Source organism: Botryllus schlosseri, unplaced genomic scaffold (genome assembly GCF_051294905.1).
Source record: "Botryllus schlosseri isolate E-star unplaced genomic scaffold, Bs_hap1 Bs110a, whole genome shotgun sequence".
NCBI lineage: Eukaryota > Metazoa > Chordata > Ascidiacea > Stolidobranchia > Styelidae > Botryllus > Botryllus schlosseri.
In genome coordinates, this window is record NW_027648719.1 from 4,919 (window position 1) to 32,842 (window position 27,924).

At 42.2% G+C, this 27,924-nt stretch overlaps 2 protein-coding genes and 1 pseudogene across 3 annotated transcripts; 1 reads left to right on the forward strand and 2 right to left on the reverse strand.

The window, feature by feature from the left end:
* The first annotated feature begins 252 nt into the window (after positions 1 to 252).
* On the forward strand, positions 253 to 9,053 carry LOC145432724 (broad substrate specificity ATP-binding cassette transporter ABCG2-like; annotated as a pseudogene). The gene is made up of 10 exons (XR_013912951.1): positions 253 to 470; positions 2,837 to 2,988; positions 3,863 to 4,020; positions 5,175 to 5,267; positions 5,332 to 5,480; positions 5,544 to 5,633; positions 6,712 to 6,836; positions 7,972 to 8,216; positions 8,570 to 8,697; positions 8,758 to 9,053. The product of XR_013912951.1 is annotated as a broad substrate specificity ATP-binding cassette transporter ABCG2-like (transcript).
* A 1,300-nt stretch (positions 9,054 to 10,353) lies between these two features.
* Positions 10,354 to 23,895, reverse strand: LOC145432725 (uncharacterized). The gene is made up of 4 exons (XM_080309551.1): positions 23,301 to 23,895; positions 16,995 to 17,562; positions 11,648 to 11,740; positions 10,354 to 10,887 (listed from the first exon to the last, which is right to left on the reverse strand). Exons 1-4 carry the CDS (start codon positions 23,492 to 23,494, stop codon positions 10,495 to 10,497), a joined length of 1,248 nt encoding a protein of 415 aa, XP_080165677.1. The 5' UTR covers positions 23,495 to 23,895; the 3' UTR covers positions 10,354 to 10,494.
* A 2,017-nt stretch (positions 23,896 to 25,912) lies between these two features.
* Positions 25,913 to 26,629, reverse strand: LOC145432726 (uncharacterized). Its single transcript, XM_080309552.1, has one exon. It carries the CDS (start codon positions 26,627 to 26,629, stop codon positions 25,913 to 25,915), a length of 717 nt encoding a protein of 238 aa, XP_080165678.1.
* Between the last annotated feature and the right edge of the window lie 1,295 nt (positions 26,630 to 27,924).

Sequence of the window (27,924 nt, forward strand, 5' to 3'; positions counted from 1 at the left end):
CCAGCGCGACTACTGCTGTGTGAGTCTAGTGTGTGTCTTGACCACCGGCGAATCCCGGTTGGGAACCACTGCTTTTGTCAACGTGTCAATGTCTATGCAGTGCAGTGGTTCGCGGTTTGTGCATAATTTGGTGTTGAACTGGGTTCCGATATCAAAACGTGCTAGAACCTCATCAAAAACCGATACATTTGCTTGATTGCGAATTCCCAGAAATACGCCGATCCTCGCATCCGGCATCTTGCCGACTGACCTACATTCGACGCAAAACGGCTTCCCCATTCAATTCGCGCAAGTCCGTTATTTCCAACGCAGATCGGGAACGAGTTCATAAGAGGCGTGTCCGGAGGCGAGCGAAAACGAGTTAACATCGGCATGGAGCTTATTCTCGACCCGCCCGTGATATTTCTCGATGAGCCCACAACCGGACTGGACGCCAACACCGCGAATTCGATCATTCTACTTTTGTACAGGTAAGGCCGGCGTAGACACCGTTTCATTTCGTTCGTACTGATCTAAATATGATTCGCACCGATGATTAGTAACGAAATGGTCACTAGTGGAATCGGCACTTGGTAGATTTGTCATTAGAAACGTACTATTAGTGTTATGAAAACGATGTTTCGGTATTGTTTTAATTCGATATTGAATGTTTCATTGAACTGCGTTGTACAGTGTACTGTGCACTTTTTACAGATAAGACAGTATATTCAAACCCAAAAGGCGGTACATGATATAGAGACTACCTCATACTTCAGAAACTCATGAATAATGAGCAGCATTTCGTAATTTGTTTGTTTCAATTTGCTTATTTCCTCGTTCCAGCCAATTATCACTATCAATCGACGTTTTTTGTATCTGTATGTATTCAATCAATCCCTTAGTTCTTTTGATGCCTCTGCGGAAGAGGCGGTTCTGACGTAGGCCTATCAATGATGGTCTGTAAACGTAAAGCATTGTTTCAAATCCTGCGTTCCTAGGTACATACGTTCCTTCATACTTCATTTGAGCAGATTGTGATTTGTCAATCATTTGTATTAAAATTTTGTGTTTGATTTGTACCACCTTTTGAATATGTGGGTACACACTTCTTTCTCTAGGGGTGTACGGCACTTGCTACGTGTGTTCTCGGGTCACGCTTAAGAGTAATGGGCTGGGTTTGTAGCGTAGCGGTATGTTGGATTAGGATTATGGGCCGTTAAGTACCGAATTCATCTAGTCGCATTCACTGGCAACCAATGAAATGCTATGATATATTTTCTGCAACTAAATTTTACAACTTATATTTATATTTTGCGATTGGATATACTATTCAATTTTATATTGAGGATCTGTACCTCCAAGAAGCTCTTTAAATTTTCTTAGTAGAGTGATGGAGTCCGACTTATTGTAATCCATGCAATGTGCCGAACAACTGCGCGTGCAGCGTGTCTAGGCAATAGTATCGCTAATGTCAGCATCTCATGGATGCCTCCCCCAGAATCGATCCGTAATCGTCTGCTGACTCATTTGAGTTGCATAAACTTGCACAAATTAACGAATCTACAAACCATATGGCATGTGCTGACCATCTGCTATCCAGAAACTGTTCGATTTCTAACCATTGCATTTCATAGCCAATACTAGGTAAGTAGTGTAAATCGCTGTAGCAACATCATAAATGTTATCCCTGTACTCTGTAGCGTCGGTAGAGTCCACCGCGTCTTGATTTTAAGATTTGACTCTACGACGAAATTTCGCTCGTAGTTGTGGGGACGCAGAGCAGAATCGGACAACTACATAATTTTAGTTATCTATTAATTAGACTAATTAAATCGAAATAACGGTAATGTAATTCTAATCTAATTTGTGAATTGTTTCCATGCTCTAATTCTAATTCGACACTAATTTCTGGGTTTCCTGAATATGCTACAGGAGAACTGCATAGTGCGAATCGAGCCAAGCTCGCTGTACTGCAGGGATTTTTAATTCGCTTACTTACGAGAATGAGCTAAACACCGATTTGATACGAACTGAACATGATTAAATTTCCAAGTTTTCACGAATTCAGTAATTGTAATTCTAGTGTAATTTTTGAAAAATGGGTAGCTATAATTCTAATTCTAATCGAACTTAGAAAAGTCCATTGTCCGTCTCTGACACAGAATACTCGGGACAAGGCACGATCAACCATCGCAAGCCAGTATGATATGTTGTCGTAATCTTGAACGCGCTTCGGAAGCAGAAATATTTCTGTCTTTGTAACTTGAGGTTAATTTGCGAAACATGATACATCTTGGCGGGGATGTAACGTTTGTGATAATTATGTTCCCAATACGTGCTCGACATTCGCATTTCTGCCCTTCGTGGCATGACTCTACCGAGTGGTACCGACCCGCGGAGTGCTAAATGGCGGTTAATTGCAGGTCAAGAGTTCACAGTCTGCAACAGTGCAATAAACTGTCGTTTGCTATACAAGTGCGTCGGTGCGAGTTGATATGGGTTTTTGTGATCATCAGACTGCGTGTAGAGCTTATAGGCCTGTAACCAAATCACCCAGTGTATAAGTGTATATTTTCTAATTGAATACGCTCGTGGTCGGTTTTGGTCGCTGCCAGCATTTAGTTCATTTGTCTCTTCGACAAGGTACCGGTTTTGCGATCGTAAAATATCATGCACTCCTACAAACTAGTAATTGTTTGCATTGACCTCCGGCACAAAAGTCGAAGGGATGTTTGCTGAAGCCGCTCACGCCCGTTATAGCGCTATTGGCAATTCATATTTACTCATGTCGTTCGGTTCATTGTGAATTTATTCGCGACCCTTTTGTGTCGTTAACTTCGTACTGTATCTGAAACAGGCTGGCTAAGGACGGCCGAAACATTGTCATGTCCATTCATCAGCCGCGGTATTCCATATTTTCCTTGTTCGACTCGTTGATTATATTGCGGGCGGGCCGGAATATCTACAGAGGCCAGGCCTCGCGCGCCGTGGACCATTTCGCGTCTATTGGTGAGTGGTCTAATTCCGCGGCCGTGTTTGCGCGGGTATTTAGCCGTAATCGGGAATATATGGGTCAACTGGTCTATGGGTATCGAGTCGTTGATAGACTTATGTGGTAGATCTGCGGTCAACTGGATTTTGCAGTGCGTTAAATCGACGATAACCAGCAAAGACATATAAAACTCTCGCTGTCTTTATAGTTTTTGGATATTCATTGCCTGTAAGCTTCCCGTTTGAATTTATCGAATGATAATATATTTAAATGGGGTTGTTAGCCATAAAGAATAGCTCTTCAGTTCAAAAATAACCTTTTTTCCTGAATCTTGTTGGCTACGTGATTAAATTGTTAGGTTGCCTAAAACGACGCACACCAAATTTGAATTCATTCCAACCAAGATTCGCGGGTTACGTAGAGTTTGACAATTTTGAATTTGTCAAAAAACGCAAAAATTAAATTTTCAAATTTTTCTGCCAACTCCATGAAATTGTCTGTCTTCAAACTGTCTTCAAAAACTATGCAAAACAAATTTGACTCAATTCCAGGCCGTAGAAGCGGATTTATTCCAGTTTTTCGATGATAATTCTTGGATTATCCACCGATCAATCTTCAAACATGTAGCCATTTCGAGTCGAGTCCCGGATTCAGTTAATCTTTTTGAAACATATACTTTTTCTGAAATTTCACTCGGTTCACTCAAATTTACTTGAGATCACATCTATATACTCCATCGCGGCGTTAATGGTATCGCGGTCGTGGTAACGAGGAGATCGCCCTCTAGCGCATTACGCCTACCTGGCAATGCCGATCGTAATGCTACGAGAGTCTGATGGAGCCCGAGTCCATGCCAAGCTCATCGAAAACCCGTTCCGTTCTGACATTCAGGATACGAATGCCCTCAGTTTCACAACCCGGCCGATTTCTTCCTGGACATAGTAGGCGGGGATCTGGAAACCGCGCAATTGCTAGGCCGAATGCGGACCCTGTCCGCTGGTCAGGAGTCTTTGGAAGAGGCGCAGTTGGAGAAAAACGGTGAGCGTCTTGCGGGCGAATAGGACTGCGTCCAATGATTGGAGTCGGGTAGTAGTAATAGACGATATTTTAGATTACTGAAATAATAATTTCGATACTTTCCTCCCGCCGTAGAAGCCTCGATCGATTGCATCATAGCCTCGAAAACACGCAGCGTAAAGTTACGTACGTTTTAACAGCATTTCGGTAAAGTAGTGACCAACCCGCAGCATTGTCTCGAACCGCCATTAAATTGGAATTGTCGTAAAATACGAAATTATCTTAACTGTGGCTTATTACACGCGTTATATTCTTTGGTCGCACAATTGCTGCATATTCAAACTTTCTAAATCATCCATATTATTATGACGTCATCATAAGTGATCCATAGTTTGGTCATCTATTATAGACTGATACATTATTATGAATGGAATCGCCAAGGTACTAGATTTTACCCAAACCAGCCAGATAGTTGACAATATTTTTCTGACGCAACACCCATTAACCTATCGCTGACCTGGGAATTCGTTATTTGCCAAATTTCGGCTGGATCCGCTAAACGCACTTATCACAGCCCTGTGATCCTGGCAGAATACAATGGGAGACCTAATGCTTTGTTCTTCTACACATTTTTCTTCTTGGCGAGCTTGTTTGGTTTAACGAGGCGTGGAAATATGACCTAGTTACAATAATAGTAAATATATATGTTTTATAAATTACTCTTTTATATTTTGCGCAAAACTTGATAAAAGTTGCAGTAACGAGTTGCATGAAAAATAGAAAAAAAGTTGCAATATAAAATTCCTACAAACAACTTGTAAACGTCATAGTACATAAATCACGAGTATTTAGTAAGATGCCGAAAGCTGTAAAAAAAAAAGTTCCAAAACTTGTGGCCTAGTAATGGCGCGCGTTTCAGACGTCGATCCCACGCATAAAGTGATGCAAACTTATCCCGAAACTACTTTCAACTATTCGAAATCCAAATAGTGAAAAGTAAGTAGTTTTACCGAAAAATTGTACACAAGCAGCAGTGGAAGTAGTCTAAAGCTATTTCAAATCTGCCTACCGGTAATCAAAATCCAAGATCAACTCCAGGCTTACAGGCTCCTCATCGCAACGTACTGATGTTGATGACGCAATATCGTGTTTCTGCATAAACTGGTACTAGACACATTCTGCGCAGGGTATTCTTCAACAATACATGAATGCAAATCAAGTCCAGGCCATCGGACTCGGAATGGACATGGAAAGTTACCCCAACGGATTTTTCATCCAGGTTGGTTATGCGCGCGTTTCGAAATCCAATTGCCAACCTTACCGTTGTCGATACTCGTCCACAGTTCGGATACGTGTCAGGTCGCACGGTACGAAATATCATACGCAACCCGATGACATCAGTCGCACAGATGTTTATGATGGTGTTTTTCGGCGTTCTGATGGGGCTGTTATATTTTCAATGAGACCTGACGCCGATCGGGCTGCAGAACAGGTCCGTGTTTGCTTCGTTAATGATATTCTGTCACGCAATGAAACGGGGTTATTTGGCCTGCAGGGCCGGATGCTTCTTTTTCCTCATCATGTCGCAAGTGATGTCGAATTTGTCAGCGTTGGAGCTGTTTATAAAACAGCGCGCGCATTTTATGTGAGTATTTTTTAATTATCGTGCCCTTGACTTACTGTTTGTGATTTTGATAACCACAATGCGATATCTGTACGTTCGAAAATATCAAACGGCCATGCTGAAGGTTCCATACTATTACCGAGAATGCTATTACCGAGATGGATATTACCGAAAATGCTATTACCGAGAATCGACAATTGGACATTACCGAGAATGGACATTACCGAGAAAGGCCGATGCTAAGAATCTAGTTTCAATGTAACGGACGTTGTCGAGATATTTATACCTGAGAATCGATACCAAATGTGGCAACGTCGTGATGCACACATACGACCTGTTCATATGTATAACATGCCTGTATTGCATATATTGCATTCTCGGTAATGTCCATTCTCGATGGTGTCCATTCTCGGTATTGACCATTCTCGGTATTGTCATTCTCGGTATTGACCGGTCACCCATGCGGAAAAGGCTTACCGTGTAGAATACTAACTCCTTGGCAATTCACAGTAAAATAATTATGCTGACAAGAATATATTCAGAGCTTCTTGGGGGTACAGAATGTCAATATACAATTGAATTGATATTGATATTGATACGATTCATAGTGATACGATTGAAGATATAAAATGTTCTTTCCAATTCTCTACTAGTTGCTGACCTGTATCAGCCGAAATTATTCGGGTGTGTTTCAATATGAATAGATTATTGGGCGGAATATATTCCCTCAATCCCACGCAGTCGGAACAAAATATACGTGACACTTATGCACGGAGGCTAACAATCTAATCTGTCTACAACTACTAGTGAACATTTGATCTTGATTTGAGCTGGCAGATGCTTACCTGATCGGTAGCGTGTTTGAATCTTCGCGGCATGTGTAAGCGGGTTTATATAGCATTCAGGTGTACAAGATAAAATGGTACTCGTATTTCGCGCGTCTTTCTTAGCGAACTATAATGCGATTAGACACAATCTGAAACCACAGCTAAATGTCAGAGAAGTAAATTTGGATTTAGTATCGATGATCAATTGCTCGCGTCCAAGGTTATATAAGGAACAGCATTCTGGTCGGTAATTTGATGTACTTTTTTTACAGGCACGAGTCGGCTAGCGGATATTACAGGGTGTCGGTTTATTTTCTCGCTCTCGTGTTCGCGGACCTGATTCCCAACCGGCTCATTCCTAACATTCTATTCAGCACCATTATATACTTCATGACAGGTGCGCCAAACTTGCTGTCTATATTACATAGAGGTGGTCAGTAACGAGGTACTTCTAGTTTTCCGGAGTACTCAAGAAGATTTTGCCTATGCTTGTACTGCTTGCTGAAGCGGTGACGATTTTCGATCCAAAACTACTTACTAATTATTATTTTGATTTCGATTGAGATACCAAATTGTGCTTCACACCTTTCAAATGAGTGAAAATAAGTTGAATACACCTATTATTGTGGAGATATATCGGGGGGGGTGTAGCGGGTGCTATTTATGTGCAGCACCCCAAGAAACCCCAAAAATGGGTGGTAACACGTTAACAAACCCACTACACTCCTGGGATATATCTCCAATAGGATTGGTTTATTTGACTCATATTCACGCACATTGGAATGGAAGTGAAAGCTCTATTTAGGGTTTATACAAGGAATAAATCGTATTGAATGTAACTTTAGGTTCAGCGCACTGACCTAAAACAGTATTTAATGAAGTTATTAACGTAATCAAATTTGTCAACAAGTTCTTTGTACTCTGGCTGCATGTCGGAGGTAGAAACCCTTAGTAAAGACTGCACGTGAACATCAGTTAGAGTGAAACGCAACTTTCTCGTGTTAATGTTCATTGTTCATGTTTGCTCGCAAATGTATGTAGACTCCGAACACAAGAAGTGGTTTCATGGCCTGGCCATTTTTCTCGGGTTGGCACACTTTGATTCATTCGGTGTCGTAAACTGACTATTGCGTTGTCATAACTAATAAAGCTTTATTAAAGCAAAGGTTTAAGCAATATAGAGCACAACCGACAGCAGAACAGAAGAGAATAGAATGACACGATAACGGTAAGGCGACAATGTACTGTGCAACGGAACTAATCAGATGAAAGAAAATATTGTCTAATTGCGGATCACCACATTCAGTGAGGCATATAATTTATAAATGTAATTTGACGTAGTAAGCAAGTAGTGGCGGATTGCGGCAGACTGTGGCAGACATCCGATAATGTAAGGTATACATCCGATAAATAACCAATTTTCAACCCGTGAATTTACAGTACATAAAGTTGCAATGCTGATTACTTTGACCACCTCTGCTATTACCTTGTGCGTGTGTCCGTGACTCAATCGTTAACTTTTTGCCCTGCAGGATTTCAAATGGACGCCGGCAAGTTCTTCTTTTTCGTGCTGACTCTGGTCATGACAGCCATGGCGGCGTCTTCGCTTGCTTTCTTGGTCAGCGCCTCTGTGCGGGTGTTCGCGCTCGCCAATATACTGGTGGCGGTGCCCTACTTGCTGATGATGATGTTCGGGGGCTTCCTGGCCAACACGACTTCGATGCTGGACTGGCTGGAGTGGATCAAGTGGCTCAGTATTTTCAGATATGGCATAAACGTAAGTGTACCCAAAAGGTGTTCGGACACGAAGTACCTTTTCTCTTTTGGATTACTCAGTTAGGTTTTGATTACTATCAATACTTATTTAAGGGGGCAGTTTTTGACGCAAAGACTACTTGCTTTTTACAATTTGGATTTTTAAAGTGTAGTTTTAAAGTAGTTTTGGTATTAGTTTGCGTCACTTTTAAAAGTGTAACTTACAGCTGGCCCGACAAACCTACTTAATTTAGGCCATTACTTCCACTTGTACTTGGGTAGCAACGCTAATTACCCTGACCGCTGGCCCCTCTGCAATGAAGGTGATAGCGAAATGGAAACTTTGATTTCAATTTCTTTTACGTCTATATTCAGGTTCTTTCCATCAACGAATTGTCTGGTTTGACATTTATTTCCAATTCGTCAGCCCCGGGCTACATTCCCGATTCCCAATACCCGTGCATATCGAAGGATCCAGCATATCCCGGACCAATTGCCGAATGGTTCGTATCCGAAACGTGTAGAAAACGGTAGGTGTCTAGACGCGGTCTTCAATTTTGCAGCGTTACCGGCGAGATGTACATGACAACGCAAGGGATTCCGTACGGCACCGCGTGGGACTTGTGGATCAATATTGTCGTGCTCAGCGCGATGGCTGTCGGGTTTTTGATCATGTCTTACGTCCAGCTGAGACGGGTGAAGAAGTACAAGTGACCGGGAACTGCGTGTCTACCTCGCCCGACTTCGGTTTTGTGTTGATTGGCAGCCGCCGCCGAGTCGTGGGTGCAATAAGTGTTGTTATTTTGGACTCTTTCTCATATTGCTATTGAATTTTGCGAATAAAGTTTTTTAAACTCTATTGTACTCTCGAGTTTGCCGAATTTTTCGGGATATTAGTGTGATAGGTATGGCTGGACACAATGATTCGGGTAGGCTACTCGAATCTGAATCGAGTATTAATTTTAATGATTCGAGTCGAGTAGTAAAAGTCGCTTTTTTTGAGTACTGAAAATTTACGCTGCTCGCCACTGAAAGTCAAATTATCAACGAGAATTATACCTCCGATACCAATTTTAACTGTTGAAGCTTTGAAACCTTAATTCGCGGTATCGTAGCATACGAAACATATAGCTCGTAGCTACGAACGTTTCTGGAAATAACACATTTCCGAAGTCAACATCATCACAACATAGTCACCAACCATACCTAAGTGTTAAAGGTTTACCTATAGGCTCCTCCTCGCCACCTCATCCGCGTCAGCGGTGTCTTACAAAAGCCTAGATGTGGGCCGTGCTATAAGTCGGCAGTTACGGAAAATAAGAAGAATATCGGCCTGGTGTAAATGACCATAGTAGTCGACAAACACCATGAATACCCCAAAAACAAACAAACAAACATAGTCATTAGTCACCAGTGCAATGAAAACGGTAGGCTATGATCGAAAAAATACCAAAGTATTTTTAATGTGATGGGCAGGCCGTGTTATTTCTGGCATATGCGGCATTTTTTTATTTTTGGCAGTTTTGGCATCGACCTCTAAATAGACATTTTCAGACTCGAATTAGTCATAAAAACGCTTTATTTGGGTCAGTTAATCTTTAATCAATAGAGACCAAACAATGTGCAGCATCCACTTATAATCAGTACCAACAAACAATAAGAAGACGAAAAGACCTAACGATTGCATAGGTTAATAACAGTGTTGGGATCAAGTCACTACCTTCGAGTCACGAGTCATCTCGAGTCATTGGACATTTTGACTCGAGTCAAGTCAAGTCAATCGATTTTCAAAAGTGACTCGAGTCAAGTCAAGTCACACGATTTTTGGAGGTGACTCGAGTCAAGTCAAGTCAAGTCACGAGTCAAGTCACAATTCAAGTCAAGTTGAATTTTCGAAGTAGCTTACGAGACATGATTTCCAAACTGGTTGCAGATTGACTCGCCATGTATTCTGAATCGATCGAGTAACGAACATTGTGTTATGCACGATCGAGCAGGATATTGTATTGCTCTGACATATCGTAGTAAACCAAATTTAAAACAAATTTCTGGTGCACACCCGACATCTGGGCCACAACATAAAACACGCTTATTTTGCCATAAGGATCAATCACGCCGACACTGACACTTAGCCTGACAGTATAAGATCACTCGAAAACAGCACTGTGGTCTTACTTTATTCGAATTGCGAAACGGAAAGAGAGTACCCACAATTCAGAGTACACATTTTAAATTTATAGACACATGCAGTGATAACGAAACGTCGACATATTGACGCATAGCCCGGAAATTCGTTCGAGCTAAATATTCGCGTTACATTTCACGAATTTTAAGTCTGACAAAGTAGCAAGAGATAGCCGGGCTCTGTGGGGTCGCATTAGGATGCCACCCTGACTAAAAACTCTTTCCACAGGGGCACTCGACGCGGGTATAGCCAGCACCCGTTTCGCCAGGTTATACAACAAATTCAGATTTTTTTTATTCTCTCCCCAGTATGTAATTGGACAAATGTCTTCTAGTGCCATGTGGGTAGCTATTCCATCCGAATCCAAATACTTGAGGAATTGGGTCAGTGCTGAAACTTGCTGCTTTTTAGCTAACCCCCTTCTTCCATTATGATGCAAAAAGTTTCCCATATTTATTAGGAGGCCCATCATACTCATCTTCCTTCTCGCTTGATGAGTCGGACGACGCTGTTACCCGTTCTGCAAGCGTTGTCACTAAATCGGTTATTTTGTTGCGCAATATTGCCCTGGCATTTTCCGATGCATCGATGTCAACCATCCATCGCATTTGAAATCTCGGGTCTAATACAGCTGCTAGTAGATACACCTCCTCACCGAATGCTTCGGAATTACCAAGATCACTGTAATCATCAATTACGTCAACATTGCTGAAAATACCACAGAACCTTTGTGACAAAGAATTCTTTAGGCCTTCAACCAAGGGTTTCGTGTGCTTTGCGCTGCCCAAGTGTTTTTTGAGGTGCCTGTTCAATGCTAAAATAGTAGGTAAAACACAGCTAATTGTGGGAATATGTTCGCCCTGCGTCAGATTTGTCGCCGTGAGGAACGGTCCCAGAATTGACTCTAATTCAGAAAGTTGTCCCCACTCCCTTCCACTAAATATTAGCTCAGCATGGCCGGCTTCTTTACACAATTCGGATAATTTTCCGTGGTCAAGCATAATTACTTTTTCAACTTGTATCAGAGTTGAGTTCCATCTTGTGAAATTTGAAGCTGGTATTGATTTGTTGCTACCAAACTTGGCTTCGAATAAATTCAGGAAATTTGTGCTGCTATGCAATATGCTTGACAGTTTGCTGAGTTTTGACAAAGCTGGTCGAATGCATTTTATGTGATCCAAACCGTCTTTGATGCAAAGCTGCAGAGTGTGTGCAAAACATGACAAGCGACCTCTTTTGGCTGTGTCGCAAATTTCACGACTCAATACAGTAAATCCTTCGGGGTCTTCCCAATCCCTCATGTCATCACTGGGAGTGTCCGCCACATCATCTTCGGTGTCGCTGCTGCAGTTGCTCGGCAACTTAAAGGTTTAAGTTAACAAACAATCAACCAATAATTATCATGGAGCTTATTATAATTAAATCACGTACTACACAACGCATATTTAGTAAATACTAATGACGCAATATTGCAAGTAGTCACTCTCTCGTTCGAGAGACTGCAAAACTATAGAGTCTCTCTCACATCAGACCAGACTCATTTTACGCTACCTACGATAAACATCGACGACGAATAAATACTGTATTGAGCAATCTCTTGTGTCAAGAACTTACTACAGAGTTGACGTTCAAGTTAAGTATAGCGCAGCAATTACCTACAATACACAGGTTACGCTACTTTGCTACTTCAGAACGAATTCAACTATATGGTACCACGTGCTCGGTGAACAAGGGATTACGTACAACGAACTTTATATCGTACGACTACAACGATATCGTGCAACAACGGACTATACCCGTACCGGACATCGACCATCCGGTAACACTTTCATTGCAATAGCTACGGCAGATTTCACGATCAAATTCGCTTGTGGTGTGCTTATTTTACGCCTCATTATATTCGCGATTATTGTGTACCTTTCATTTCAATTAGAAGTGTGCATGCAATAGTACTTTCATGGCTAGTGGCGGCAAACATATTAAAACACCTACCCCCAACCCTAAAGTTGGCACAGGCCCTAAGGACGCTAAACCTAAGGTCGAAGTAGTAGCGGGACAACCCGACAGACAGACTAGCGAGACTAAACATCAAACTAGAGAACAGGCCGCTAAGGATCACGTCGACACGGCACATAAACACAATATGGACACTTTAATGAATCGTGACACAGAAGTAGCCGACGACACAGAACTGCCAGACGACACAAATGCTGAGCAGGACCTATCAGACGGTCACACAACAGATGACGAACCCGAGATTGACGGGCCACACACATCGGCAGGGCGCACATCGCACACGCCGGATTTCACAAACGTTACATCACGCAGAACAGTCACCGCGACGCGATCTCAAACCGCGCGGCAATCGCAATCAGCGCAAACACATGTCGCACAAACATCAGTGAATTCAGAACATGTCGCACAACCACCAGTAATTTCAGCACCAATTGCACCATCACAAACAGATACCGAACTGATTCAGGATCTCGAAGCAGTTGAGAACAGAGAAATGACTGTTGTAGTTAACAAACTGAAACGCAATATCTTTGATGAAGACAGACCAAGCGCGTTTTTCACAGTTGCTGAATCAACATTTGAAGCGAACAACATTACGACAGATCACGCTAAATCATGCTACCTCATGCTGAATATCAAACAACACGTCTTGGAACGCGCTATGACGTTTCCAATCAACACAAAGGCTATTAACAGCTACAAAACAGCGAAGCTAGCATTACTACGCAGATACCAACCGGAGGCTAAGGAATCAGCAAACAACTTTGGCCTTATCGTGAATCTTCTGAAATTGAATGATCTTACACCTGAACAGGCGTACGACGCTGTCATCACATACCACAACGGTCTTCTTGATTGTGTAGCCAGGACGCGAATGATGAATTCAGTATATGGAATGGAATACGTATTCCATCATATCGTGGACCATCGCCTACGTCCATTCTTACTGCTCAAACTCCGTACTAGCAACATCGATGAATTGCTAGTCGTGGCACAAACAGCAGCAGCTCAGTTAGCAGAAGAAAGACACATCAATGCTATACACACCAACACCACACACGCAGCTAAGGTGGCAGACCGACAGAGAGATGAGGAAGAAGCATCCTTGAAAGCGCTTGTACTGAAGCTACAACGCGAAGTTGATCAACGCAAGGACAGCGGATCTCAGTTGACTTCTGGAGGCCACGGTTTCGCTTTATGCTGGTATCACAATAAATATGGCACGAAAGCTAAGAAATGCAGCGACACCGCATCTTGTCAATGGGAGGCATATGTCAGCACCTTGAACAACTCCAACACTGCTCAAAATTTTTAGAAGCGGTGAAGCCGACCGGCATCGTCCTGCAAATTAACGAAGTCGACCCCCTTCACCCGAACTGGCTCACACTTTATCTTGTATTTCTTTGTTATTGCATTGCCATATGGGTGTTTTTGATCCATTCAGACATCAGACGACGCCCGAAACAGGCTTTATCTGGACTGTCACGTGTTCATTATTTTCCGAACAAATTTCACCCTTGCCAATATGTATATGTTATGGAACCATCGCAGATGCAAGGGTTACGCAAGCATTATCTAGGACCTTTCCGGGTTTTACACCGATGGAAACATCATCTTCAAATCGCAATCTCGGGTCGAACACGTAACGTAGCATTATACGATGTCAAAGTCATGTATTGCGACGACGATCGCATCTCAGATTTTTCTCGACCGAACGCAAACAAGCAGTTTACATCCGATTCTCACGATGCTGAAAACCACGTGGCCACAACACATGTAGGCCGAACGAACATCGCTGCTAACGTTGAAAACACAATTCAGATTCAGAGCGCAGTCGAGCCAGTAGCCAGCGCATCCGGTTCAGATGTTATTGCAGATTCAAGCGAGCAGATTTTGAGCGAGCGAGATTTTGAAATTGTTCAAGACGGTAACGACTCGAATTTACCTTGCAGACCTGCTATTATTGATAAAATTATTACGACGAGAACAGGACGTGCCATTTCCAAGCCGCACGCACTCAAGGATTATGTTTTATCCGCAATCGATTGTCCTGTCACTTTTGACGGCATGGCTGTTCGCCCGCCCAGCTAAAGGAAACGATACTCCGATTTCTATCACGGCTAACGTATGTCGACGTGAAGCCGCTTCTGACTTGATCGATATTCAACCACCAAACAAGTGCAAACACGACCCGATTATGCACTCGAAATCGTGCCTAGCAAATATCTACGCCTTGACAAACCGATTTCACAATCTAGATGGAAAGATGTGTTTCGTAACTGAGCAATATTGGGAGACACATTTCTTTTTTTTTGGTTCATACTCGCAAAATATAGGCGAAGAACGACGTTACAGTATCCAGTTAGTGGAATGTCAACACGCAATTGTCACACATTTGTCTGCATATGGACAGCTGACCGAACAAGCTGACGGACTACTTTCAACTACCAACAAACTACACTTGAAGTGGAAATGGGCGAGTTCACGCTCTGGGTTTCTACGCAACCTAATCGTGCATACAATACCGATTGTATACGATTCGATAACAAGCAAACTACGAGCCGATATATCGGATCTCTCTGGATGTAAAGCAAAGGTTGGGAATTGTCAAACAGACCAGGGAACGGTCATATGGCCTCCCTCCATCACAAACAAATATGCGTGTCCTACGGTACCAATTAGGATGCGTACAAACATCTTAATGCATACAAACAGCAACCACGAAGTATCAAGGGTGGAAATACCAGACCTAGCTCTATCTTTTCAGTCTGTGCACACGTGTAATTCCGATCTGATCCGCTGCTTGCCTAGACGAGCAGTCTGCGTCACAGGAGGATTTTACCTAGTTCCAATCCGCTGCAGTTTAAGAGATGCTAAGACCCTTGGGCTGAAACTTTCGACGGAAAGCCTCAACGGCTCAAGTACTTCTACGCGTCTCCTGCTAGGACAGATGCAGGAATTACATGATGATTCAATGGATAGACACAGGCGACTGATTTCACACCTGGACTACCTCAGTTGCACAATAGAACAACAATTTTACAACGTCCACAAATCGCTGACACCAATGTCACCGGACTCGACGTTCAACATAGCACCCTACAACTCAAGACTGGGTGTGTTCGACTCGTTCTTATACAAAATGCATTGCATAACACAAAACATCACCGTCCACAACAACTTATACTTCCCGGACGGAACACTAAGCGCCCGACCACTCATCTCGTTCAGTGTTGTAATCGTCATAGGCTTAGAGAACGTTTAATTGTGCATCGTGAATCTGCCGCTAGTTCATTGCAGGCCCTCCGTGCACGACTCCGCCGGCGACGGTATGCTGTTGATGAAAGGATTACTCACAACGTTCATGGCGACGCTAACGAACTGCAAACGATCCGTACGGGCCACGATTCTGACAATCTCGAGGACGATACCAAATCTCTCGCAGACTCAACAAATGTCGCCGAAACAACCACTACTTCCAACCCAGATGCACACAATCAAACATTCAATCCGACTATCGAATCGGACACATCGACCAACGACCTGACTACTTCTGACGATTGTGTACCAGTCCAGGAGATCACACCACCTATTGCATCTGGCGGCGACGAAACCGCACAACAACAACAACCACAACGACACAACGTGCCAATGGATTATGCGAGAATCACAGCAGTGATAAACGACCACAGCCCGAGATTTCGCCCAAGGATTCCCAAAATTCTGCACAATACCAAGCAGAAACGACCACGTAATACGAAGATTCGTCCGCGTCTGCCCATGAACGAGTAAATCCGAGTAACGCAGTATATGCCAGCCCGGCGGGTATGTTTTATACTGTTATATATTGACTGACTGACCGTGCTCAAACAGATGGTCTGGATAACGAGGTTTCAACAAGTTTATTAGCCCCGCGCGCGCGGTCACGACAGTGACATGGACAGTTGTGACGCTCAGCGTGAGTGATTTGTAGGATTAGTTTGTTAGGATTAGATTTCTTTATTGTGTATTTGTTTCATGACAATTATGTACATTATAAAATGAATGTATAAATACTTGCTCATAGCTCCATCAATTAGACTTGAACATTTGGACATCATTTTCCCACGTATACATTTTTCTAGTTATGTGATACACACTCTATGCTATAACTGATTAATTAACTTTATTATCTGACATTTAGACCTATTGTAATCTCTTTTCTGAAGAGGGAGCAGTGCAGTTGCTCGGCAACTTAAAGGTTTAAGTTAACAAACAATCAACCAATAATTATCATGGAGCTTATTATAATTAAATCACGTACTACACAACGCATATTTAGTAAATACTAATGACGCAATATTGCAAGTAGTCACTCTCTCGTTCGAGAGACTGCAAAACTATAGAGTCTCTCTCACATCAGACCAGACTCATTTTACGCTACCTACGATAAACATCGACGACGAATAAATACTGTATTGAGCAATCTCTTGTGTCAAGAACTTACTACAGAGTTGACGTTCAAGTTAAGTATAGCGCAGCAATTACCTACAATACACAGGTTACGCTACTTTGCTACTTCAGAACGAATTCAACTATACTGCACTCGGGAAAGCTCACTCGGAAAGCCTTTTTCATGTTGGACGCATTGTCAGTAATAACGAACTCAACCTTGTTTTTTATGCCATACTCCTCCATCATTTGTTCAAAATAGGCAATGATGTTGGCACTGGTGTGTTTTCCTACAAACCTTTGACATGCCAGTGTATATGACTTTAAATTTAGTGAATTTGATTCTTCAATTAGCACATGACAGGTTATACCAATGTAGGAACGCATTCTTCTATCAGACCATATGTCTACAGTAATGTTTACCGTTTCACATTGTGCCAATTTTCTTTTTATATTTCCCTTGATTTCATTCCGTTTTTTGACAAGAAGGCCAACAAATGTCTTACGACATGGGGAACGGTATCTGGAATTAATAGTCTCGAGAAATCGGTTGAAACCAACCGAATCCACTATTCTGAGGGGCATGCCCTCCTGAACAATTAAATCCATTAAAATGGAATTAGTGATGGCCTGGGCTTGGGTACTGCCTGGAAGCATTTTTGAGGATCCCAAAAGGTACGGTGTTATGCTTTGTACATTCCCCTTTCGCGCTTTTGAGTTGGTGTATTCTTGATACCTGTATAAAAACACACTTCATTCAAGATATTGGAACGAACGGTGAATGTTCATTTAAATTTCGCTGAACAAAAAGCTTTCTAGGGTGTATTCAATGAAGCTCCTCAAACTGAAATCGTTCCCATAAAAGCAATTGGGGTGAACTAGGAAGCGCTTTGTATTCTATAAAAATATCGACTACTTCGTTTTAAATCAGTACCAGACTGATATGGCAATGATCGACGAGGTTGCTGTTGGTGATTTGTGCCTGCGAACTGTTTGGATCAGTGATTCCCAAGTGCGGCCCTGAGGGCCGCATGCGGCCCCCAACTAGCCTTCTTGCGGCCCCAAAGATATTAGGAAATCGAGTTATGACAAAAAATTAAATTTATCTTTATAAAATACACTAGCTTGGCTTGGAGTCTGGAGTTTTCAATTAAGATTGCAGGAAAGTCGTGAGTAGACTGCTATCGTTACGTCCAGTTAAACGAGCAGTAGCTGTAGATATAGGTAAAGACAGGACTGTAACTGCCGCACGCCAAACCCCAAATGAAGGGGTGGGGGAGCTCGAACGGGGCTTAAAATTATTTCGTGACTGAGCATGAATTATAGAGTATTTTTTGGAAAATTTATGCATCTTTTTTCGATTTTATTTTGCTCTAGGCGTGATTTCATGCTGCCAAATATCATGATTTTTGGGTACTCATGCATCCCATGAAAAAATGCGCGAGATTTATAAAAATGGGCATTGGGCATATCGGCTTTAGCCTTTACCGCGCCACGACACACCAAGCGAGAAAATCTTGGCCGGACAGGACTGCCCTTATGATGACCGAAAATGTCGTTATATATACAAAATACTGTCTTGGAAATTTCAACCTCACGAGACAAATACCCTATCCCGCAGGGAATATTTATATTCCACTGAAGAAATACCAATTTGAAATCGTGTGCGTCTCTAAGATTAGAAGCTTGTATGGGCGATTCTATATTTTTATATATAGCAGACAGGAGGTCACGAAATCATACTAATGGGCCTTACAGTTTCCAAGACACCTCTAACAGTAAATCTGATTACGTGAGCAGCGAGGACAAGTAATTGATAGCAATATATAGGCAATTCCCGATCATATTGACCGATTTTATCATGAATTATTGAAAATTTTCGCGCTTCGCGCTGACTCACTTACGATACAACTAGTTTCGCGGAAAAGCGAACAGGGTGATAGGGATAGGTTTATCACCCTATGGAAGACCAAGACCCAAGTTTACTATTTTATTTGGGGGGGGGCTGACGAAGTGCTGTTTCGTTCCTGCCAACGGGTATATTCGTCCGAAGATGTTTAATTATTATTGAGGCGCCCTACCTTTTCAAACACACTTCCCTATCGGGTCTACCTGTAAAACTGATTACGTGAGCATAGAGAGAGGATGAAAATTGATGGCAATATATATGCAATTCTCGATCTTATTGACCGATTCAATCATGAATCACAGAAAATTTTCGCACTTCGTGCGTCCAGGCGATAAAACCTGCCTCCCTAAATCGCCCCGTAAGCAGGATATTGGTAGTCCTATAGCTCACGACCGAAGCGTGCACATAATTTGATAGGCCAGGTCTTATCGAAAGCTAGTTTCGCACTGATTCCAAAAACGCAAATTGGAATCTCGCCAGTGCAATAAAACTACTCCGAATTAGCCTCCAAAGGTCGTCTGTTCTGAACAATGGGAGTGAAGCAACACAATGATCATAACAATGGCCAATGGAGTTAAGTGACTGATCGGAACAATGCCAATTTTCATATTTCGATGACATTTGGGTTCGTTTAATTGTACTGGTATGCTTGCGGCCCCGGCCGTGCCCTGAAATTCTAAATTTGGCCCTGACACCGAAAAAGTTTGGGAACCACTGGTTTGGATGCTGGATGGCGGTACAAATTAATAACGTATTCTACGCAGAAGTTGAAGGAAAATCTTTTTAATTTTAATTGGTGAATGTGAATTTGATTTTAATTACGACTCTATAACAAAAGAAGCTTGCATCATTGAACCGTCGTCCTGTAGCCGCGTGTAAGTTCCATTATATTTCTCACGTTCAGACACCAGCGCCCAAAACAGATGCATAGACAATAGGGTGGAGTGAAAATGACTTTTTTTTTCAAATCCAAAATAGGCCTTCCTCAATCCTGACAAATGCCCTAAAACTTCAGGAAAAAGTGACTTCAGGGGATTACCCCAATTTTCCAGCCGGCAACCCCCCAATTTCTGTGCGTGGGGGGGTAAAATGGCCCATCTCGGCAACCGCTGGTCATAGAGTCATGATATATAGCTAAAAATCTGCGGAAACATCATGTTTCTATCTGTCTTAAGAGGAAAGTTTTCTCTATTGTGAACACAAAATGAGTTATAACAAAAAAACAATTTATCAGCACATTTTTGTTGAAATTCAGCATTTATTTTGATGAATTCTGATCCGTCATCAGTTTTTTTGACAAGAAAAGTAATACACTGACATCTGACAATACCGAATATTGGGCCCATAACAAAAATATATTCACAACACAGTTTTTTTTTTTAAATCGGTTCCAAACATCATAACGAAACATTCACAATTTCACATTTAACGACATATTAAAAATTCATTTTTGTTTCAAATTTTTTCATTAGTTTACGGGATTTGATTTTTTGGCGAATGAGGCCATCTCGTCTTTTAAATCCGGAGACTTGTGTTGACGCTTCTGTTACCAGCTTCACATGTCGTTCCACTATTTGGTTGTGACATGGATGAAGCAAAATTAGGGGCTTCTCGCGGCATTCTTCCAACTCTGCATCAGTCAAATGCTTAGTCGCTGGAGGAAGTTGTTGATATGCTTCAATATTAACCAACTCGTGGTATGCCTTTGCTTCCAAGTTCAACTCAGGGACTTGGAATAAACGAATAGGACCGCAGATGGAACTGTTCTGACTTTCAATGTACATAAGTGAATTTTGTTCAGCGGCATGTTTTCGCATCGCAAGCACCTTGGTCACACCCTTATTTCGTATGTCTGCATTATCATCTGCCAGCATTGCAATCATAATATTTTCGGGGTGTGCGAAATAACCGTTTCTTATCACGACATTCAAAGCAATTTTCCGAACGTTTTGGTCAGAGAAATTCAAAACCCGTTGAATCAAGTTGAAGAAGTTTCTGGATCCATGTGTTATATGTTTGTTTAGCTTGATCTCAAACCAAGTCGGGAAATATACTTCAAGGCAAAAACGAGCCAGAATCTGCAGGTTCAAAGACGGTTCATCAACTGTCACATAATACCGTAAAACTCTGCATCCCAAAGTTAGCCATCTTGAATGCACAACTGGTCCAACCTACAAATAAGCGAGATCATCATCAACGTTTCCTTGAATAATTGCCCAGCACACTTTATAAGCATATAACTGGTCCGTACTTAAGTCATTCACAACTTCGGGTGGGAGCTTTGGAAAGGCCAAAAGTGGTGGCGAGAGCTTTTTGAATTGAGTAACTGGCCAACAAGATACACTTCCATGTAGTTTTTTTCCAATTGGACCGGCAAATGTATCTGGGCCACTTGTAACACCGTCGAGACTTGCAAACACGTGCCGCAAAGGCAATTCATTAGCATGAAGCAGACATACTATCCATTGAAGTGGCTTATTCAGCAACTCTTCCAGGCTTCTAATGCATCCATTATGTTTTCCTGTCATGGATGCAGTACCATCTGTACCGACAACTGCCAGTTTATCTTGCAATTCTGTATCTTTTATTGCATTGAATAGATGCTGAGCTATGGTCATGCCCTTTCCATCTTCAGGAGAAAGGTGGGTGAGGTAATAACTCCCTGGCTCACCAACTACACTTTAGTGTTCTTCCAATTGAAGAGATCTGTAGTACTTCTCGTTTGGACCGTGCATAACCATTTGTGTGGCATCTTTACGACCATCAAAGTACATACCATCCACCATACTAAAGTTTTGTTGCTCTTCTTGCCGTAGTGCCTCTCTGCATCTGTCACGTTCTCTTCGTAACTTGCTTCGGTCAATCACCAAATTTTTATCATGATCGGTAACCAATCCAACATCTACCAAAACGCTGTTAGCAACTGCAGCTGCAGCTTGGTCCGATATTTGAAATCTTTCACACATTCTGGCAAAATTCGGCCATTTTTTTCGGTTCTGGGTTGGGAATTCAGTTGATTGGGATGAAGAGCTGGAAATATTGGAAAGGTGACTGTGAATTGTGGAAGAGTCTGTGCTTGTTGATTCAAACTCTGAGGCATGCTCAGCATACAGATCGACCTCCATTTCACTTTGGGCTGCGGGTGCGGAAGTTCTGGTGTTCAGTTGTGATGTTAACCGGCGTGTAAACATTTGGTCGGATGAATCCAAAGGCACGATACTATCCAGACATCTTTCAGCACGTGGCCCCTTTTGATCATTGTAAAATTTCCAATCCTCCTCAGTCATTCGCAACTTATGCTGTTTTTCCAACTCTTTTCGTTGATCCTCATCTGTACAGAAGATGTCATACAATTCATCTACATTGGATAAAAAAATTGCTTGCTTTTCCAAGTACGATTTAGTACGTTTGTTTTTTGGCCACCGGTCGAGTTTACTAAAATCTATGACCAGCGATTGACTCCTTCGGGTTATGGAACGTTGGTGCAAAGGATAAATATTGCAAAACACCCATATGTCATAGATTTCTTTCGCAACTTGTGACGCAGTTTTTTGAGTGCGAAAGTTCTTAAAGTGGAGCATTCTCTCTATCACTTGCCGTTTTGTGGGCAGTAAACCAGGTGGAAACTTTTCACAACCAGTAAACTTTTCGCCACCATGCCAAATCTTGATATGTTCTCCACTTCGTCTAGTTCCCACCATAATTGTGATCATAAATCCTGCGATAGGCTACTTTGTTAAGTATCTAGGTGTAGCGTAACAATCTGTAAAAACAAAACATGGCTTATTAAGAGTAAATAACTGCACTGTGCAACGTCAAAATTTGGAAAAATGGCGATTTTACTGTTTTTTGGCTATAAATCGCTTTGTGTTCACTATAGAGAAAACTTTCCTCTTAAGACAGATAGAAACATGATGTTTCCGCAGATTTTGAGCTATATATCATGACTCTCCGACCAGCGGTTGCCGAGATGGGCCATTTTACCCCCCCACGCACAGAAATTGGGGGGTTGCTGGCTGGAAAATGGGGGTAATCCCCTGAAGTCACTTTTTCCTGAAGTTTTAGGGCATTTGTCAGGATTGAGGAAGGCCTTTTTTTGATTTGAAAAAAAAAGTCATTTTCACTCCACCCTAATAGACAAGGCATGCATGTTTGAAGCATAGTCAAAGCCAGTGATCATCTAAATTGCGTGAAACCGCCAGCAACCTTAAAAACATGCGCTGTCAGGTTCGGCTAGGCCTATAGTTTGAGCTTGTAAGACTCAACTGTAGTGTAGGTATCGTAGATCGTACCGCTTTGCCTGGCTAATTCTGTAGCGCTCCTTCGATACAAGTCCAATTTAGAGATGCATTCGTCGCCTACATTTCAAAGCCTATTGCTATGACTTGCCTCTGGCTCAGTAACAATTTCGTGCGTTCAATCACGAAGTAGTCGGCCTATGCACGCATCTTTAGACCTAGGCATGCATTCCGTTAGCGTAAGAAATACTGACACTACTATACCTACAACGTAGGACATACTGATGTGCGAAAATATCAAAATGTGAAAATATGAATTGTACTTACTCAGATAAATGCTTTCCCTTCAAATGACGAGTGAAATTCGAAGTCGTACCGAACCGATCGGATACTTTTGATCCACATAATTTGCACTTTGCGACATGTCGATTATTTGGTCTATCGGGCATGTAGTCTACGTACATATGGTTTATAACCATAGGGGCCGACATCTGGAAGACCCAATCAAAATCATGCCGCATTAACTGCGTAGAACCGCTAAGCTACGTGGGTAATTGTATAGCCCGTAGCAATCACCCACAGCACAGAGGGAAGAATAATGCAATACACATTACACAGACCCTCTACACATACATAATAATACACAATTTGAGCCAAACCAATTGTTGGCAAGTATCATATACGGATACGTTTAGACCAGGGGTTCTCAACCCGCGGGCCGCATGCGGCCCGCAGACGTTTATTTTGCGGCCCGCGACATCATTCATTACGGAAGCAATTACTACAGTCACAGAATTGTTACAAATTAATTTAGCTACTTAGCTATCTTATCGCACTGTCTCTGTTTCGTTTGATTACTCATTTTTTGATGTGTTCTGGTTTCTTGATATAGGCCTATGCTGAAGTTTAGATTGTTATTGTTTTGAATCGGTATTCGGCTGCTGCACTCTACTTCAAGATAATCTCGCTGCGTAGAACACTTTTAAAAAGTGTTTCACACACCGCGAATGGTTGGAGCAGAAACAAGTACTAGAAACGAAAACATCAAATGCTGGGTTTGTAACCCTGTGTCGAGCAATGAATTTACTTTCCCAGATATAAATGGAAAGCCGATGTGTCATATTTGTCAAAGAACAGTTGTTGTAACGAAGCATCGAAGCTTAATATGATACCGGCACGCCTGTTTCTTCCGGAGTTTCACATATCGCCTGATCTCAGAAAAACGATGCTAGCTTGGTGGCAAGCCCAGCAATCCATATTTCAGGCATTGTTAAAATTAGAAACGACGTTACAGACGCATCATTCAAAATTGCTTAGATTATCGCTAAACCCAAGAAATCTGCTAGAGAAGGTGCGATTTCAATAAGACTTCAACATACTGTGCGAATATTCGCTGTTTCCAGAACTAACAGCGAGGCCAACATGACCTTACAAATTTCGAAGCTACAGTTGTCAGATTCAACCATGACCAGAAGAGTAACAGCAATGCCAGTCGATCTTTTATCGCATTTTCTGAACCTCATTGCCGCGTAGACTACTTTAGCCTCGCATTGGACGAATCCACCGACTCCACAGACACGGCATAGCTAATTATCTGGGTGCATTTTATCGGAGTAGACATATTTGCAGAGGAAATGAGAAAAACAACAAATTTACAAAGCTGACTCCTGTAGGCTAACTATTGGAGCAGGGCTCAATCAGCCATGCTCAGAAAGGACCCTGAACACCAGATTTCTTTTCCTATCGCTGAGAGCTGAGAGTCATGATAAGGGCCTCTGTAACGAAAGAGTGACCGTAATTTCATACTTGCTCACTGATCACTCATGCATTGGAACAGGGAGTTCAGTTCTATGTGGGAAGGGTTTGGGGTGCATATACCTACTTAGAAACGAATGCAACGCAGGCTCCATATGGGGATTTACTTGCGCCGCTGGAAGATACATATTCTCACACACAAAAACAGCCACTGTAAACTTACGAACGCTGTCCATTAATGCTCTAGGTCTAGAATGCATGAAAATGTAGTAAATGCCAGTATACGACTGTTAAATGGGCTCTAGTAGCCCACAATTTAATAGTAGCCCATAAATACATGATAATTATATTCTGCGGCCCGCAGCGTCTTTATTTGTAAAAATGTGGCCCGTTGTACAAGGAAAGTTGAGAACCCCTGGTTTAGACTATAGCCGTTCGATTTAAATCATACATGATGTTCTTACGCACGAAGCAGTCTAGAAATGAGATACATTGTTAGTAGTACTGCTATTGATGGATTTCGACTATAGTCTACGACACCGTGAACTCGAATTACTTCGTCAGCGGTCAATGTATCAGTGACATAACAATGGACGATCGGTATAACCTGGTTACACAGTTATTGAAAGGCTGGCTGCTCTCACAGGTCACAACTGCGTGTCGAAAACATGTAAGGTATAGATTCAGCGACTTAGTCGACATCGATTGCTTGATGACTTGAAATTGACTCGAAGATTGTGCTTCGAGTCACGAGTCAATCGTCATTTCTGAAGCGTCGAGTCAAGTCAAGTCAAGTCATTTTTGCAAAGTGACTCGAGTCAAGTCAAGTCATCCGAAAAGTTGACTCGAGTCTGACTCGAGTCAAGTCATGACTCGAGTCATCCCAACACTGGGTACGGCGACCGTGTAAAGTGATTTTGATGTGCTGATGTGTCCATTTTGTATTTAATTTTATTTGGTGGGGGGAGATTGTGGTTGGTTGGTTGAATAAGGGAAAATTGGTGCACCGACTACGAAGTCATTTCGCACCATGACTCAAGGGCCCATAATAAAGTCCACATTGTCAAGCAATCAGATGACTCGCCCCGGTGGCATTTACAAATTCCACTACTTTTATAAACATTCTGGGGTCAGATAATAAATTGTCCAATACAAAACATATGCCTAATTGGTCGGCGGCTCCTTTAAGTGAAGTTCGGTGGTCGTCGTATCTGCTGCACTGGATCAAGAGTGTTCGACCGATTCCTCCGAGTAACAATTTCACATAGTCCATCATCATGGCACCCAATACGGTACAGGTGTCCGTTGAGTTTGCAATGGCCTGTCTGGAGTCTAAATAGCGTTGTACTATATTGTTTATCCAGCTTATTCATTTCCTTGGTGCTTTCTTTGTCTTCAGTGAAGCGTCGATAGTGCATACCAGTCTCTGCCGCATTGAACTCGGAGGTCCACCACCTTTCGGATTGCTCGTTTATGATAGTCTTGCATTCCGATAGTGTTATTTTCAGACATTCTTCGTCGTTGACTCCTGCTTCGCCCCCGGCGGCCTCCTTTGCGAGGGTGTCTGCGACGTGATTGAAACCGACGCCTTCGTGACCTGGAATCCATATAAAAGCAATATTAATTTCTCTTTTTAAGAGATCTAAGCATACATCGAATATTTTCGAAATTAAATGATGAGTCGAGGAACGGTGCTGTATCGCTTCCAAAGCGCTTAGACTATCCGAAAGAATGGCTATACTAGTATGACTTGGCGGCTCGCATTGTCCGGAAACCCATTCCAGAGCTTTGTAGATCGCGAACAACTCTGCTGTAAATATAGATGTTGTTTTGGGGATTCGAAATTTCGAGGAGATGTTCAAAAGATTGACATGAAAACTACTACCACATCCGCTGTCCATTTTGGAGCCATCAGTATATATTTTTAAATATAAGTCATAGTTGGTGTCTACGTAGTCTTGACACTCACGTCCGAACGGTGAGTTAGGATGATGATAAGCCAAACTTCGAAGACATGTATCAACTTTTGCCGGTAGGTCAATCCATGGCGGAAGGGAAATTGGGCTGGAAACCGCAATGTTAAGTCCCCTTATGCTTGATATTTGAGTGTACATATTAAAAGTGGTAAACTTGATCGAATCTGGGAAAATTTCGTACCAAGAGTTCTCGCATAGTGGCCGACATGGATGCGCTGGGTGAGATCGGACGTAGCACTTGTATATTAAGCAAGCTCTGCGGTGGCGAAAATGAATCGGTAGTTCATTCGTTGTATGTTGGAGTGTACAAATCGGGGTGCTTTTCATTGCCCCGCAACAAATTCTCAAGGCGGCGTTTTGTATCCACTGGATACGGTTTGAATTGTATTTTGGGCTAAACATATATGCCTCAAAGCCATACTCGATCACTGACCTTATAAGTACTCTATAAATCGTTAATAAACATTCCTTGGACGCTCCCCAAGTGGTGCCACCTAGGAAACGTAGCAAATTCAATCGCGCAACGCATTTTTCTGCAACTACATTGGTGTTCACTTTATAGGATAATCGTTTATCGAATACGACCCCGAGATATTTAAATTCATTACTAATAGGCACGGTTATCCCATCTATTTTCAGTCGGATATCTGGTAATTTACGTTTTTTGGTGAATATGATGGAGGAGCATTTATTTGCATTTATTCGAAATCCCCATTTTTTACACCAATCTGACAACTTCTTCAATGACGCCTGGAGTGAACTGGCAACGTGTTCGATATTGAGACCAGTCTCCCACAAACATATATCATCTGCGAATATATTGATACTTGATTCAATTTGATCAGGCAGATCGTTCATCATGAGGTTGTACATGACCGGGCTTAAAACGCTGCCCTGAGGGAGACCGTTTTCTAGCGGAAATATGTATGAGTAAGAAGACCCACGCGAACCTGAAATTTTCTATCCGAAAGAACGACCTCAACCAGTCTAGTATGTTTCCTCGCAAACCCTGACCGTGTAGCTTGTGGATCAGTCCATTTATTCCAAACCATGTCATACGCTTTCTCTAAGTCTATGAACACAGCTATTGCTGATCGCTGGTTCCATATGGACTTGTAGACATCGTCATGTAGACTCATGATACAATCTTTTGCTGAACGTCTACTTCAAAAACCCGCTGAGCGCGGGATGGAGTATTTTTTTGCTATCGAGCCACCATT

Bases quoted from the DNA above. Each gene is read 5' to 3' on its own strand.
- LOC145432725 (XM_080309551.1), bottom strand. From the start codon at position 23,494: ATGCGGCATGATTTTGATTGGGTCTTCCAGATGTCGGCCCCTATGGTT. The intron at 17,563-23,300 runs GTAAGTACAATT...GTTTTTATACAG, and splicing joins AAGGGAAAGCATTTATCTGA to GTATCAAGAATACACCAACT. The intron at 10,888-11,647 runs GTATTGAGTCGT...AACGGGTAACAG, and splicing joins AAGACCCCGAAGGATTTACT to CGTCGTCCGACTCATCAAGC.
- LOC145432726 (XM_080309552.1), bottom strand. From the start codon at position 26,629: ATGGACAGCGGATGTGGTAGTAGTTTTCATGTCAATCTTTTGAACATC.